Raw genomic sequence first — 16,690 nt, forward strand, 5'->3', positions numbered from 1 at the left:
AATTGGGCTTGGACCATTAAAAAAAAATCTTGAGTGATTTTTTTTTTTTGGTGAGGTGGCACTCACCTAAGTCTAAAAATTATAGAATTACTAAATTGCCCCTCATGAGGACAAAAATGTAAAAACATAAGACATTTTTTTCTCTAATATAATATATATATAGTAAGTAGATAGACTAAGTGACTTCACTCGTCAACTTTCTTACGGCTATAAATTGAACTGTACACAATTAACATTTTGATTTTTTTAAAGAATGGGTCTAAGTTCAACATAAAGAAAAGGCTTAAGCGTACTATTTACCTCCTAAGATCATCTACATTGGAAGGGTCTTAACTATTCAAGAATTGGTACCTATTAGGTATCTTCAATGGGGACCCGCACTCTTTTAATATTAAAAAATTAAAATATAATTATATAAAGTTATTGATAGTTGATTAGTGGGTCCCATTTAAGAACTTTGTGTGAGATTTGAGGTTGAGTGATTGAATGTTTATTAGGTACTACTATTAAAAAATTATAAATAAGTGACACGTGAGACTCATTTAAGAACTAAAAAATGGATGTCTCCATTGTGAATGTTCTAAGTTTGCAAAAGTAGCAATTTTGACCCTCTTTTAAAAAAATGGCAAAAATGATCCCCATATATTTACCTCCTTTTGCAAAACCTCAATTTTGATCCCCATATTTACCATCTGTGTATTTATTTAATTTTATTATTATTTTTATTCCACGCGTATAAATAGCTAATAAAAAAAACAAAAAATCACCAAAGAAATAGCCTGGCACGTGAGAGCTTCACCATCCTCTTCTCCTTCCAAACCAAACCAAATCTTCCTCTTCCAAACCAAATCTTCATCTTCTCCTTTTATTTTTCCAAAAATTGAATTTATTTCTATTTACGGTGTAACCTTTATTCTTAGTTCTAGAAATTAAAGTAGTAGAAACCAGATTACAAGGAAAAATGCACAATTGAGGATGAAATAAAAAGGTATCCTAACTTTTTCAATTTGTTCTTCAGTGGCCAAAATTTTGTTGGTTCTTCAAGCACATACGCATAACACATTTCTCTACTATTTGCAGGTCGGATTTAAAGACTATTCATACACATCTGTATAACACATAACACATATATGTTGTTCCCAAAACCTAGAAAATTGAAATTGATTTGGATGACCCTTAGATTGAAGCATTAAGAAAAACAACGATTACGTACTAAATTGAAGTGCGGTTGGAAAAGGAATTCGTGTGTTGAGAATGGAACATCAGATGGGATTCATTGATGAAGAACAAGGTTGAGAAGCAAGAAGAGATAAAGAAGATTTGGTAAAAAAAACCTAGAATCTATGGTTTTGATTTCAAGTGCCTCTTCACTCACGTGCCCACTCTTCTTAATTTTATTTCTTTAATTATACACGTGGAATTTATGGATTAAAATAAATAAAAAATATCAGGTGGTATGACACGTATGATTGATTGGGTCAAAATTAAGGTTTTACAAAAAGGGTAAACATGGATCATTTTTGCCATTTTTTTAAAAGGGAGTTAAAATTGTTACTTTTGCAAATTTAAAGGGTAAAAAGTGTGTTTAAGCTTAAATAAAACTACATAAAAATTCTTCTAATATAATGACAAATTGACATGATTTTTAAGGACCAACCACCATTTTGATCTTTGGAAATGTAACTCATTATTACTTTGATATCTGAATATAACAAAATTGTAAACACATCTCTAGTGTCTATTTTTTTAATAATTTTATGGATAAAATTTACCTACGAATATCATATTAGAAGACTAAATTCATTACCTAAGAACATATTTGAAAACTAAAATGACTAATAAATGAGATACTTGTGAATTCGTTTGAAGTTATGGTACAATCAATGACCAATGTGACATGAGTTACACTTTCAAAGATCAAAATGGTTGTTTATCTGATTTTTGCAAAATTTATCTTATAAACTTAACCGAAAACATAAATTGATTAGCAAAGATCACATTGGAGCATTAAAATGACAATCTAAAAATAAATTTAAAGACTAACATGACTAATAAATGAGACAATATGGATGTGTTAATAGTTTCTACTATAGAGTCAATCAAGACCAATGTTACAACAAGTTTACTATATTTTCAAGGTTAAATTACGTGAGTGACCTTTAAGTTTGAGTGATAAAAATAACTTAAAGAACTAATCTTTTACAAACTTCAAACTTAAAAGGCTCATATGTAATTTAAATTATTTTCAAAGACTAAAATGATTGTTGGTCGGATTTTCGCGAGTTCTATCCTATAAACTACTCCCCGAAAACATAATCTCGTGAATCTTTCACAAATTAAGATGCGTACGGCGTATGTACATATAAAATGTTGGGATTTTCACATAGAAAGAAGATATTATAAGGGAACCCATGAACCATAGTAAGATCCAGCAATGCATTCATGATATCGAGATGTTTGTATATTGGAAAGGAAAAGACAACCTACTAAATGCTTCAAAAGAATAAGAAAGCATTTTCTCCTTCAATCGTGTACTAATAAACATATTAAATATAGAATATTGATATAAAATTCATTTAAATATTCAGCCTTAAGTGATTAGTGTCAGATCAATCCAATTAAATTAAGCTTGGAGGTTTATCAAAGTCCTTAACACCTTTGGTTCTTGGGGTAAGAGTAGGAACATGTGGTGTAGGAAGTGAATGGAGCGGCATAGGTTGTCCATTAGCGAGGTTAATAAATTTCAGCAGGACCATTGCTGCACCTTCTGCTATGGTACTAGCAGCCCCAGTTGGAGCTCAAACCGCATCAAATGGCACCACATAATAAGCACTTTTTTTAGAGGCATGATAAGCACTTTTGGCTCTGCACGAAACTAGTAATTTATATAGTTGGAAATTTGAAAAATGTATTATAAAACATTATTAAAGAATTTGTTAAGGGTGTTTTATATTTAGTGATAGAACTCAAAATTATATTTCATTCTACATGGTGAGCCTCTTCAACACATTATTGGATCATGTACAACATCTAGTGCCAATGGATACATACTTGGATATGGTTATTAGATATAATTTGGAGATTCTTTAGAATTAGTTTGATATTGGTTATAGCTATAGTTAGTGCTTTTTTAGGAAAGTTAGCTATAATTAGTTGTGAGTAGGTTATATCATTTACTTTAGAATTAGGGTTATGCTAACTTGTGTTCTAATGACATTGGTTAAGAAATTTGTTCTGGACTAAACAAATGCTCTGTCTACTCATTTCATAAGTCCAATCCAAAAAAGGTTCAAATTCGACATTTGAACCTCCTACTCTCAACACACCTCCCTCCCTGTGTGGGGTGCTCGGAGCAAACTGAGATTCGTTCAAACTGATCGATAACGTCTTTTCCCATGACTCCCACGAATCTCATTCGACGGTTACAATTCCCACGAATCCGTAACCGTCGAGCCTCACGTATGCCTTACAACGGCTCCACACTATATAAAGAGGACTCTCAACAGTCCTCAATGTTAGATTTTTTCCTACTCTCCTAAGCGTCATATTATACTCTCCACCGTTCCAACCAAAGCAACTGCTCACAACCACCGTCTAGCACCGCATTGACAACCACTTTTCTGATCATGTACGATCAAAACCCAAAAGTAGAAACATAATCTTAAATTTTATGCATTCAATTAATCAAAAGTAAAATAATGGTCGTTAAAATGCATTGATTACAACTTAATATTTTTAATCTTGACTCATTAAAAACATTGTAGCTATAAACTAAGCTAATAAGCTATACACAATTTTCATCAATTACCCAATTAATCATATTGTATTTTATTTTTTTGGATTGTACTGTTCTTTAAAAGTTGGAAATATTAGTCTCACTTCCAAGTTGCAGGGTCCGTTAGATATGCATGGATCGTAAGAATTAGTTTGATATTGATTAAGGTAATTATTAATTAGTTATAATTAGTTGCTAGTTGGTTATGGAGTATTAGTTACTTTAAAATCACTATATAATAAAGTGCAATATACACACTTTATTTTTTTGAAGGATGCAATATGCACACTTGTAACCAACAATTTCGCTCTATTAATTACAAAATCTAATATTTATTTCTCTTATTTTAGTCTTCTCTTTGTTGGGTTCAACCATATCTCTCAGCAACATATACCATGACATGTTAAAGAAATAATATAGCTTAGAGATATAAAAGCAAAAAGAACAGATATATTTTCGAGTAGTTATAAATGGACATCTCTAATTTTCATAAATAAATTGAACACGTCATTTTTTCCCTAAATAGGGGAAGGACTCAATTGTAGACGATCTTAGCTTCCTATCCTAACACTCTTATATGCATTTTTAGTGTTGATTTTCTTCCTGGAATAAGGCCATTTGAGGTCAGACATAGCAAAATGCAATCAAACCCTGGTTGCCGTTGTCCTTAAATATTTTGACGCAAAATGCAGCAATTGCTCTTGATATTGGTATGAAACAAGTTTGTCCTCAAAACAGCCTGCCAATTAGTAATGACTCGTGTATACTGAACGGAGTAAAGTTTCGTATGGCGGATAGTGGTGAATGCAGCAAGGATTCATGGTGGAACTCCGAAAACTGCGGCGAAGCGCACAATGGCGTTACTTGCAAGTACCCCCAATGTCTTAGTTAGCGATCAATCTTAGCAAAAATAAAGCATATGAAAATGACAAATGTACTTTGGCTCTGATGCAATCAGCTATTTACAGGTACACCAGTTGAGCATTTTGGTGGGAAAACGTTATGCGGGTAACCACTTGGAGCGTTGTGCTTCTATTGAGATGAGCTGCGATGAAGTATTGAATGGTTCGTTGAATTCAAATTGAAGTTGGGAAATTGCATAATCTGAAGCTCAATCGATTTCAGAAGGGTATGACAATTCTGTAAACCCTAACACGATGGGGATCGGGGAAGAGAGAGTCATGCGCTTCTTCTGAGGTTTGTTAAAACGCTGAGTTTCAATCCAATTTGTTTGTTTTACAATTGTTTTTTACTTTTTCAATATAATTTTACTAGTATTTGATTATGAGTCTCTGTATAATCTCTGTGTTGCAATTCCATTTAAGTTAACAGTCTTTTTTTTTTAAATGAAACAGTTCGGTCTGAATTGTCCTATTATGGTTCTGTTCAGTTCTAACAAACTGAAAAACAGTTTGGTTCAGACTCAATTTTGGATCTGAACTGAACTTTGCCCATCCTAAATTGTGAGACACAGTTTTTTTCTTTTTTAATTCTTTCTCTTATTTGTTTTAAATTTTAGTTTTAATTTCTAGTTACAATAGAAAATGAGAGATCAGCAGGTGTTAGATATCGCAGAGAAAAATAAACAACACAACACAACACAAAAACAACAACATTGGAATTTCCTCACCCAAAATCGCTTCGGAGCTACCTAAGATCATTTCATTGTTTTTCTCACATGTTCTTTTCGCTTATGCATGCCTCTCTTGATTTGTAAATGGCAAATGCATCTGGGTTATTCTCTACTCTCTCTACCACTCATCGATTTCAAAGTTTTTTGCTCTGGAACTATCGAAGGTGCTGCTTCCACTCCCCCCCCCCCCCCCCCCCTTCTAAATCTCCAAAACCCAGGTCACAGGGTATAAGTTCATAATGTGTCATATTTAGGATAATTCTTCACATTCTGCTGATGTCTGTCTTTAAGCTTAGATGATTATTTTTTATTTTTTTTAACATGGCTAAAATATATTGAACAAGCTAAACTCTGCCCAAGACGAGCAGATAAGAAAAACTGATTGCTGTAAAGACGGCAAAACCAAAACAGAAAAACGAGCCATTAAAGGCCAGAACAGCAGCAAAACGAAAGCTAAAAAGCCACAAACTGGCACAACACACACAAACAGCAGGTGTGAATGAACACATCCACACCCCACTGTCAACACGAACCCCGCCTACACAAAACAAACACAAAAACTGGCCAACAGAAACAAAGCCTAGCAGCCTGCCTGGCGAACCAGCCCCACTCAAAACCAAACATGAAGAAAGAAAAAAAAACAATCGCCGGGGTTCCAACACTGATTAATCCGTTGCTTTGCTTTAACACCCTCTAAGTGATTAATTGAGTACTTGAGAAATTATGATGCTGCAACATCCCTTTGAAGTAATGAACTTATTCCTGTGTTGGTATCTTTCTGAGATTGGCTATATTGTTTTAATCTTAATTATCGTATGAGTTGCAGATTCAACAACAACTTGGCTTCACAAAAAATCCATGGAGTTATGATATTACGGCTGCTTGTAGTGGATTTGTGTCAGGTTTACTATCAGCGGCTTGTCACATTAGGGGTATGAATTGGTTATTTTGTTGATTCAATGCCCGCTAAATGTGGTGAAATTCATTTCTCTTTAACTGTCTGGATGCAGGGGGTAGATTCAAAATGTTCTGGTTGTTGGAGCTGATGCGCTTTCACGATATGTTGATTGGACAGACAGAGGGACCTGTATTCTTTTTGGTGATGCTGCTGGTGCTGTAGTAGTACAGGTGATTGTTTATCTTCATGACATTGTCCAATGCGTAGCAAATATCAGTTAGTAATTTGAACTTGTTTCTTGACTGCAACTATTAGTTTGTTGGCCATGTTTGTCTTTTCTCTGTTTAAGATTAAGGCAAAGTATTGAGCCTCTTTTGTAAAATTTAAGATGATAGAAAACTGTTGTCCTCATCCTTTGAACAAACTTTTCGACTGCAAATAAAATACTATACAAGTTCGGAGATAGCTGTCCTTATATTTTCACAAGATATGATTATTGCTCAAGAACAACAGCGAACTGATTATTTTTTATTCAACAAGGAGAAGTTCTTTATGGTGAAGAGATATAAATTGATTTCGGTTGTATTATCATTGCATTGCAGGCCTGCGATATTGAGGAGGATGGTTTATTTGGTTTTGATGTGCATAGTGATGGTAGTGGTATAAGGTACGCGTTTCTGATATTATTGAGAAGAGTTATTTTCTCCTTCATCTTAGCTATGTAATTAAGCACCTACTCTCTTCATGTAGGCATTTGAATGCTGGCATTAAAGTTGATGAGTCAAATAATGCATTTGATTCAAATGGTTCTTTGTGGGGTTTTCCTCCCAAGAAGTCCTCGTATTCGTGCATTCAAATGAATGGAAAAGAAGTCTTTCGCTTTGCTGTACGATGTGTGGCACAGACGATCAAATCTGCCCTTGAAAAGGCTGGTCTTCCTGTATCTAGTATTGATTGGTTACTTCTACATCAGGTACAAAGAAATTCATAAAACTAAACTCAAGCATGTGATATTCTTTTGTATACAACAATTCATTAGCTGCACTTATGTTGTGTATCACTCTTCTGATTGGTAGGATAAATTCTAGTTGAAACTTGAAAGTGAAAACAAAATGTCATTTGAGTTAACTTGGGAATTTTGTGGCATACATGATAATAAATGCAGGCAAATCAAAGGTGATATCGAATTTGGCTGATTATGGTAACACAAGTGCAGCTTCCATTCCCTTAGCTTTAGATGAAGCAGTTAGAAGTGGCATGGTTAAGCCAGGACAAACTATTGCAGCTGCTGGCTTTGGTGCTGGTCTTACTTGGGGTTCGGCAATTGTTCGTTGGGGCTGAGTCGCATCTTTCACATCAACATTGCATTTTCAAATTGAAAAGATTTTCTAGTGCACAAGTGCAGCTTTATACGTAACCTGATTTCTCAAACATACATGTAGAAATGGGGTTTGGTGAGTTTGCATGCTTCTATTTTTGGTGCTGCAAAATTGAGATTATTGATCTATTGAAGTGAGAGTCATGGAGAACACAAAACTTCAAAGAGAACCAAAAGTATGTCAAAAAATTCTAAGAGTTATACACTTCGGCCGCTGTCACTTTTTTATCAACTTTTTTTTATTAGCCGATGTAATTACGACTTGTATTTTTTCTGGTAGTTTTCATCAATTACTTTTTTGAATTGTATTGTTCATTAAAAGTTCGAAATATTAGTCTGCACTTCCAAGTTGCAGGGTCTGTTAGATATAGTTTGATATTGATTAAGGTAATTACTAGTTAGTTATAATTAATTGCTAGTTAGTTATATTAGTTACTTTAGAATCACTATAATAAAGTGCATTCTACACACTTGTAACCAACAATTTCGATATATTAATTATATATTAATTACAAAATAAAATAAAATATTTATTTATCTTATTTTATTCTTCTCTTTGTTGGGTTCAACCATATCTCTCAGCAACATATACCATGATGTGTTAAAGAAATATTATAGCTTAGAGATGTAAAAGCAAAAAGAACAAATATATTTTCGAGTAGTTATAAATGGACATCTCTATTTCCATAAACAAATTCAACACATTATTTTTGATCTAAATAGGGGAAGGACCCCATGGAAGATGGTCTTAGTTTCCTATCCTAACACTCTTGTATGCATTTTTTGTGTTGATTTTCTTCTTGGAATAAGGCTACTTAATGTCAGACATAGCAAAAATGCAATCAAACGCTGGTTGCTGTGGTCATTAAATATTTTGACGCAAAATGCAGCAATTGCACTTGATATTGGTATGAAACAAGTTTGTCCTCAAAACAGCCTGCCAATTAGTAATGACTCATATATACTGAACCGAGTAAAGTTCGTATGGCAGAGAGTGGTGAACGGAGCAGGGATTCATGTTGGAACTCCGACAACCGCAGTGGAGTGCACGATGGTGTTACTTGTAAGTACTGGAATGTCTTAGTTAGAGATCAATCTTAGTGACAATAAAGCATATAAAAATGACAAATGTACTTTGGCTCTAATGCAATCCTCTATTTACAGGCACACCAATTGAGCATTTTGGCAGGGAAACGCTATGCGGGTAACCACTTGGCGCGTTGTGCTGCACAACATCCGCCGCTATTGATCAAACAGTGTATTCTTGATCAGGATCTGTGTCATGTCTTTGCGGAATAGGCCGGTGTTTGATCTTTGAGCCGGTGTTGCTAGTTCCAAACCGGGAACACATACAATGTAATATTTCAAGTCAAAACCACATAGGAAAATTCGAGAATCTGTAATCTAAACAATTATAATAGAATTTCAACTTTGAAACATGTTAGAATATAAGTGTCATACACAAGGATTACAAAAAACAAAATGCATGAAACACTAAATCAAAAAGATTGCAATCAAGAATTGCGTAAAAATGTTTGCCACTTTCAAAGGGCAAAGGACTGTTCTGACTTCTAAGTGTCATGTTAGCCCTGAGTTTCATTTGAGAGAACATCATAACTCTAGCAATTGCATACTTTCCCTAGTGAACTTAGAACTGTTACTACTTCGACTCATTGACGGTTTCAGTTTTCCCTCTATAATACGCATGAAAGGAGGCAGCTAAAATATTATTTTGAAATCATTTTAAAGTCATTGTGATTGCAGAAATTTTGGGAGCTTCTGAAAATATGAAACAGAAAACATAATGTTGATCAAACTAAGGATATCTATGACATTATTTCAGATACCAAAAATATATGGAGAAGAGCATTTTCATAAGAAAAAAAAATTGCCCTTTGTTCAATATCTGGAGAACAGCATTTTCAGATACACTCAAATGAAGCAGCTTTCTATAAGTCACCTCCTTCTTGGGTAGGGGGTGGACTTTCAGGTTGAGAGATTTGGTGCTGTGCTGCACTTTCAGCTTGGTTCTCAGATGATGGCCGATTCTCTATATCAAGCTGCCTTACATTTTCTATCATCTTTACAATTTCTGACATCATAGGTCTTTGATCAGGCATCCTTGTAGCACATGACATGGCTATCTGTAACATCTCTACCATCTCTTCTTCTATATTAGGACATCGCATAAGCTCTAAGTCAAATACTTCAGCTGTCCACTCCTCTCTCACAACTGAATGAACCCATCTCACAAGGTGGACAATCTCATCCCCTCTAGTTGTGTGAATAGGTGATTTACCGGTTAAAAGCTCTAGTAACACCACACCAAAGCTGTAAACATCTGAAGGCTGTGTGGCTTTCCTGGTGTCTGTAACTTCTGGTGCTCGGTATCCGGATGCTCGTGAGATGGGCTGGACGACTGAGCTCATTATGGTTGCCAAGCCAAGATCAGAAACACACCCGTATTGCTTAGTGTTAAGAAAGATATTTGAGGATTTGACATTGCCATGTACAAGTTTTCCACCATTTTTGGAATGGATATGAGCAAGGCCTCGTGCAGCACCTAAAGCTAGTTTGATCCGAGTATTCCAATCTAAAGCCACCCTGTCCTCTCCTCTTTTACCTGAAATTTTCAAAAAGCAATAAGGTTTATACATACATAGAAGGATAATATAGTTGTAAGATCGTAGTATACGAAAGTAAAATATTCAAGACAGCTTGTTTCCGATTAAGTAATCATTTCGTCAATTTGATCTTGCCGAATCATCCTATAGGCATTAGTTTCCACCTTGCTTGTCATGCATTAATACTCTTCACATAACAGTATTCAAATATAGAAAATGATCAGCCCTCCAGAGAGAAACAAAAGATATTTTTCGCATAGGAACTTGCAAGATAGCCTAACAACTAAATTCCAAAATCCTAATTTTATACTATCTACTCAATTTACTCATATCTGATGATACAGTCAAGGTCAAGAAGCAACAAACGACGTCAATGCACAAAAAATAAACGAAAGATTTTTAACAATTGAGTATCAATAATAATTTTAAGAGCAGTTGAAAAGGAAAAACAAATTCAAATTTATGCCTCATACCATGCAACAAAGCAGAGATGCTACCCTGACTGAAATAGTCATACACAACCAGTTTCTCATCTTTGGAATAGTAATATGCCTTTAGCTCAACCACATTCTCATGTTTAAGACTTCCAACAATATCCATGTGTTGCTCAAAATCCTTCTTCCCAACAGCTACCTCCTTTAACCTCTTCACAACAACTGTGGTTGCATCCTCTAATACCGCCTTGTACGCAGCACCAAATGTTCCCTTACCAAGTACCTCAGCAGAAGCCCTTAATAAATCCTCCAAATCAAAAGCATAGTTACATCCCTCAAAGAAAAAAAGCTTATTATTTGCATCTTGGTTTCTTGAGACCACTTTTTCAGGAGACATTTTTCCTCCTTTCTCCAACTTGCCAACAAAAACATCTCCATTCTTCTTTTTAGAACACAACACAAAGATAAAAACAATGAATGCTGCAAGGCATAGAAAACTACCAACAACAATAATACCCAACATTACTGTTCCACCAATCCTTCCATGTTTCTCAGATTTAGAACAATGTTTGGAACAAGGTAGAGTTACCGGAGACAATGTACCAATAGAAACATTGTTTCCAACAAATGCTGACTTAGGAAACCTCTGAAAAGAAACAGGAACAACCCCTTGCAAATTGTTGTTAGCCAAATTCAACTGTTTCAACAATGGCAAGCTTATATCAGGAATTTCACCGGAAAGCGAGTTGTTTGCGAGATTCAAATAAACAAGGTGACTCAAATTGGAAAGAGATAAAGGAATTTCACCAATGAAACGGTTATTAGACAAATTAACAACAGATAAATTCTTCCAAACAGCAAAATCTGGCAATGGACCTATGATATTGTTGGATCTAAGGCTCAATTTTTGCAACCCTTTGATTTTACTAATTGTATTAGCAGGAATTGTACCATTAAATCCAAACCCTGGCAACCGAATCGCGATAATTTGAGACCTATCTTCACTACAAATTACACCATTCCAACTAGTACAAATTGAAGAATTCACATTCCAATTCAAAGGCTTAAAAGGTGGTAATTTTTGAACAAACTCTAACAATGCTTTTTTGTCTTCAAAAGGTTCAGCATTTCCTAGATATACTAACAAACCAATCAAGTAAACTGAAAACAAAAAAATGTTTGGAACAAAATTACCCATTTGTCTTCAACAGCTTCTGCTACACAACCAAACACAAAAGAAACAAGTTGAGTGTTTTAAACTGTTAAAACAAAAAACAAAAAGACACAAACTTTACCTAATTGAGAAAAAGAAAAGATGAAAAACTAAAATGGGTATGAAAAATTGAAAATGAGAAAGTTGTGACACAATGTCAACGGAAAAAGTGTGTGTTATTTAAGGTGTAAAAAGCATGATGTTGTAGTTGGTATCAGGTAGTTAATGTTTTTCCTAACTTATTTAATGTAGATCTGACCAAAGAATGTAGTGTAATCTATTAGTAGTAGTACATAAAGTAGGGAAGTAATAATGGAAATAAGCGTTATGATTATGATTAATGAGAAATCATGGTGATAGGTGAAAAATGGGATCCAATGTTAAGGTAACAGTGAATAGAATAATAGTGTTAGCTAGGGTTGTTGGGTTGGAGATTATTGGAGGTGAAAACACGAGTTTTTAACCGTTCATTCATTACCTCAACGGTGGTGTACATAAGTGTAAGTAAGGTAACTGAAAAATGTGAGTGAGAAATAGTACAATGCCATGTGATGAGTGAGTGAAGTGAGAGTCAAATTTAACTGTTTACCTGTGACAGTGAGAGGAGAGAGAACCGTTCATTCATCATTAATTGACTTAAAACAAAATGATTGCACTACTATTTTTTTCTTATTTTATTACTTTAAGTCATTTTAGAATAAACTATTTGTGTTTTATTATTTGACAATGTAAATTTGCATACCTAATCTAATTGAAAGTGAAAGGGTGTAAGTAGCAGAAATGTTCTTTCTTTTACATAAAATTTTAAGTTTTAACTATTTTATATCATGCATAGATTCTATTTGAATATGTCACTACTAGCAAGCTCACCTCTTTACTTCTTTATATTTATAAATCACAATCAATTTTTCAATTTTCTTTATTTAGCTCATAGAGTAGAGAGAAGAAACTCATTTAATTAAATCACTTTAGTTTCATGATTTTAGCCTCATAATTCTAATAGTTTGTGAAAGGAAAAAGGAGCTTCTGGAACAAGTCTTGTGCATGGTTGAATAAATTTGACAAATAATATTCCTACCATTGTAGCTCTTGATGATAATTGGTTCATATTAGGTTAATCAATAATCCATGAAGGGAGGAATGAGAGACCAAGACAAATGAGTATTTGTAGGAGTTGGGTTCCTGTCAATTTTATTTTATTTTTCCTTTTTTTAAAGTTAACTACAACAATTTCATTTACATGACTTGGATGTTTACATTAAATGCAAAGCTAACTACAATAAAGAGGAAGAAAAAAATCTTCATAGAGTCATAATATTTCTCAAGTTAACCTCATATACATCACTAATATGTGTATATAGTTGAAAAGTGGTTGATCTTGAACAGCAACACATGCACCTCTTCTTATTGATATTGCTCATCATTTTTAGGCTGCAAAAGATTTGCTAAAACAATAACCAATGCTTGGTGGTTTATTTATGTTAGTATTTTCTTTCAAACTGCACATTGAAGTCAAGTCATGTAGAAGGAACAACGGAGAGCTCCAAACGGCCGGTCCATTCTTCTCCCGGCTTCAAGGTTATTGGCTTTCCAACTGCTGCACCATCCACGCAGAGCATTTGCTTGTACTCTTCATCCCCAAAATCCACTATTGACTTTGATTTTTTCTCCCAGGGATTCCAAACAACTATTCAATGTCAAAGTTGACATGGATGGTTAGTTTTAATTATCTTTCATGTTTGTGTAACAAAATGACAGAAGTTTTTCCAATTATAGTGCTTAGATTTTGGGTCCGAAATGTCATTTGTTTAGAATGAAAGACACTTACCAACATCTGGAAGACCTTCCTTTCGTATCACAAATGTTCGCTTCCTCTCGTGATCTAGAACGGCTACCATACTGCTAGAATCGAGATAAACTCGATCCACCTAACACAAATAAGAAGACATTAGCATGTTGGTAAAATTTCAAGGATTGCCGATTAATTTAACTTACAAATATAAGGATGGGCTTGGATTAAAATCATCAACTGCCTCACCTCAGATTCAAATGTTAAAGCATCTCCTTGTTCAGTGAAGCGTTCCTTCTGGTGTAGGTTATCCAGATAGTCAAGAGTTTCCAACCCTTCTACCCTCACTTCGCTGTCAATAATCGGAAAAATTTAAGGTTAAGTTAAAAACTTATATGCGAATTCAAAGTTTTGCAACTTTATAAAATTTAAAAATAAACAAAAGGACTCGTGAAAAGAAATTAATATTTCAGAACAGATTGATTCCTTGATAAAATAATTGATCTTGATCTTATCTTGAAAGTGTTGGAATAGCATACAGACCTGATATCGGATATCGAGAAATATGTATGAAATGCAAAGGAGAAACTGAAAGGCTTGCCATTGACATTCCGGATGCGAGATATCATATTCAGACGGCCATCTGCTGCCAAACAGACCCTTAGGCGAAACTCGAAGCTGAATAAAATAATTTAGTACATAAAACATTGTCATCCAACAATCTCAATTCTCAAGATACATGAAATATACATGTTACTGTATAGGAACTGGGGTATCTAGCTACATGCTTCTGGAATTTCTACTCTCTTGGATGCGATTCATCAATTGTCCTTTAATGGTTATATATATATATAGCCTCTCAATTTATCTCGGTTATTCTTCTCAGTCCCCCAAATTCATAAGTAAAATGCTGGCTGTGATGTTAGTAAAGTATAGAAGATAAAGCGCGTCGCACCTATGTGGCCATATCTTCATATCGTCTTCAGATGGTTTGAGCAGCAAGTCGATGCAAGCTTTTCCATTTGAATCTGTGGGCAGCGGTGGAGGATTTTGATCAATAACCCATATCTTATTCCTTGCAAATCCATGTTGCTCTAGTGTTCCACGGTTTCCAAACTAAAAAATCACACCAACCAACCTTTTTATCTATCTATCTATCTATATAGATTTGTGTAATTCAGGTGTTAAATAAATAGTACTGCTATCTAAAATCTAAAATTACCTGTGGAAAACAGATTGGAATTCCTCCTCGTACTGGTTTTGGAGGAGTGTAGACGGCCTAATTGGAAAGAGAGAGAAAATGTCATAAAAATTTGTTACATTCTCTAAACAAAATTAAGGGTAATTGGTAATATTGTTGGGAAATAACCTATGAATCACTATCACATACATCATACACAACACCGATACTGACACGCAAATACTAATTATAGAAGTGACCGGACATGCCTTTAATCTGAAGTGTCAGTGCTACATAGGAAATATCTGACACGAAAAACCTCATTTACCTTGGTACTAGTGAACAATAACTCTTCACCGCGTTCTGTTTTCCATGAAAGAACTTGCCCTCCATGCAAGCTAACCTGAAAAAGTCACACACACAACGCTAGCATCAATCAAATTCAAAAGAGTGGATGAGGTAGTTGAAATTGAAATCGAAAGAGTTGAGAAAATGTAACCGTTGCTGAAGCTCCTCGAACGTTTCGAAGAACAACTTGTTCTATTCCATTTTTGTCCTTGATAACTTCAACTGATGTTATTTTATGATCACTTTCAGCTCCAGAATGATTCATCTCAAAAATCTACTTTGAGAGTAACAATTCAAGGAAAAAAAAGAAACTGTATCTCTATTTTTTCCTCTGTTTCTAAATTCTAAGTTATGAACACCAAAAACTGATTTATCAGAAGTTAAGAAAACCAACTTTGATGTGACAGAATTGGTTCAGCAGATGAAAAATCACAAGCTTCCCATGACAACTTTCTTGTGACAGACAAAGTTTTTTCGTGAAGATTGAAAATGAAAGGCCAATTTCTTCCAACTATATGTATGTGATCTAGAAATAAAGATTGTAACTGTTTATCTATTTACTAAGCAAAAATCAAGAGATACAAAGAGTTATATATTTTTGGCACCGTTAGGCCTAATAATTCAGTTATTATCTGTAACAGTAACAGAAACAAATATGGAAAATCTTATTGAAAAGGGAAGAAATAAAGTAGATAGTTACAACTCAAGAGTCAAGAACAAAATATTGAGGATAAAATGGTGTCTTGTCGATTTTTTGTATTTGAGGTAAGCATGTCTTTTTAATTTTAATGTGGACGGATTTTGAAGAAACAGTCACATAATAATGAAGATATCATAAACTTAATACTTAGACAAAGAAAATATGTGATCAATAACTAAGCGGCAAAGGATTTATGGTATGCGTTAAATTTGAATTGAATGGTTTGGACTTTCAACGCATATTGTGGAATTTAATATGAAAATTGTTACTTTGGTCAAAAAAATAATATGAACATGTGACTCAGCAAGCAAGCAATACCAGAATAAACGACCCAGTTGACAATTCAGAGTTATATGTTCTTTCAAACGGTTAAAAGTTAGACAAATGAGTCTAATATACTTCAAACCTTAATAAAGCTTTAAATGGAGGAAGACTTGGTAGATTTTGGACCTTTCATTTCAGGTCAACAAGGCCTGCTACTACTGTTGTGCTGAGACTGGGAGAGAGACAGTGGATAGATAAGATAATCTGCAAACCGTTAGTTAGGGGTCATACAACACTCAAAAGGAACAAAGACAAACCATGTCATACAAATTTAACGGTCTTTTTTTATATAAAAAAATAATAATTGAATTAAACTATGATAATGTGTGTCTTAGCTGATCTTTACGTTATTCGAATCAACTACAGTTATGCGTAAAGATATATCGTTTGCACA

At 34.2% G+C, this 16,690-nt stretch overlaps 2 protein-coding genes and 1 pseudogene across 2 annotated transcripts; 1 reads left to right on the forward strand and 2 right to left on the reverse strand.

Moving 5' to 3' along the window:
• The first annotated feature begins 5,015 nt into the window (after positions 1-5,015).
• LOC11442591 (3-oxoacyl-[acyl-carrier-protein] synthase III, chloroplastic-like) lies at positions 5,016-8,167 on the forward strand (annotated as a pseudogene).
• Positions 8,168-9,205: 1,038 nt separating this feature from the next.
• LOC11435579 (probable inactive receptor kinase At4g23740) lies at positions 9,206-12,439 on the reverse strand. Its single transcript, XM_003610980.4, has 2 exons — positions 10,782-12,439; positions 9,206-10,307 (listed from the first exon to the last, which is right to left on the reverse strand). The coding sequence occupies exons 1-2, from the start codon at positions 11,938-11,940 to the stop codon at positions 9,634-9,636; spliced, it is 1,833 nt and encodes a 610-aa protein (XP_003611028.1). The 5' UTR covers positions 11,941-12,439; the 3' UTR covers positions 9,206-9,633.
• Positions 12,440-13,117: 678 nt separating this feature from the next.
• LOC11438410 (putative glucose-6-phosphate 1-epimerase) lies at positions 13,118-16,534 on the reverse strand. The gene is made up of 8 exons (XM_003610981.3): positions 15,424-16,534; positions 15,253-15,327; positions 14,967-15,023; positions 14,700-14,860; positions 14,288-14,422; positions 13,994-14,096; positions 13,784-13,883; positions 13,118-13,642 (listed from the first exon to the last, which is right to left on the reverse strand). The coding sequence occupies exons 1-8, from the start codon at positions 15,535-15,537 to the stop codon at positions 13,473-13,475; spliced, it is 915 nt and encodes a 304-aa protein (XP_003611029.1). The 5' UTR covers positions 15,538-16,534; the 3' UTR covers positions 13,118-13,472.
• Positions 16,535-16,690: the final 156 nt, after the last annotated feature.

Source organism: Medicago truncatula, chromosome 5 (genome assembly GCF_003473485.1).
Source record: "Medicago truncatula cultivar Jemalong A17 chromosome 5, MtrunA17r5.0-ANR, whole genome shotgun sequence".
NCBI classification, from domain to species: Eukaryota; Viridiplantae; Streptophyta; class Magnoliopsida; order Fabales; family Fabaceae; genus Medicago; species Medicago truncatula.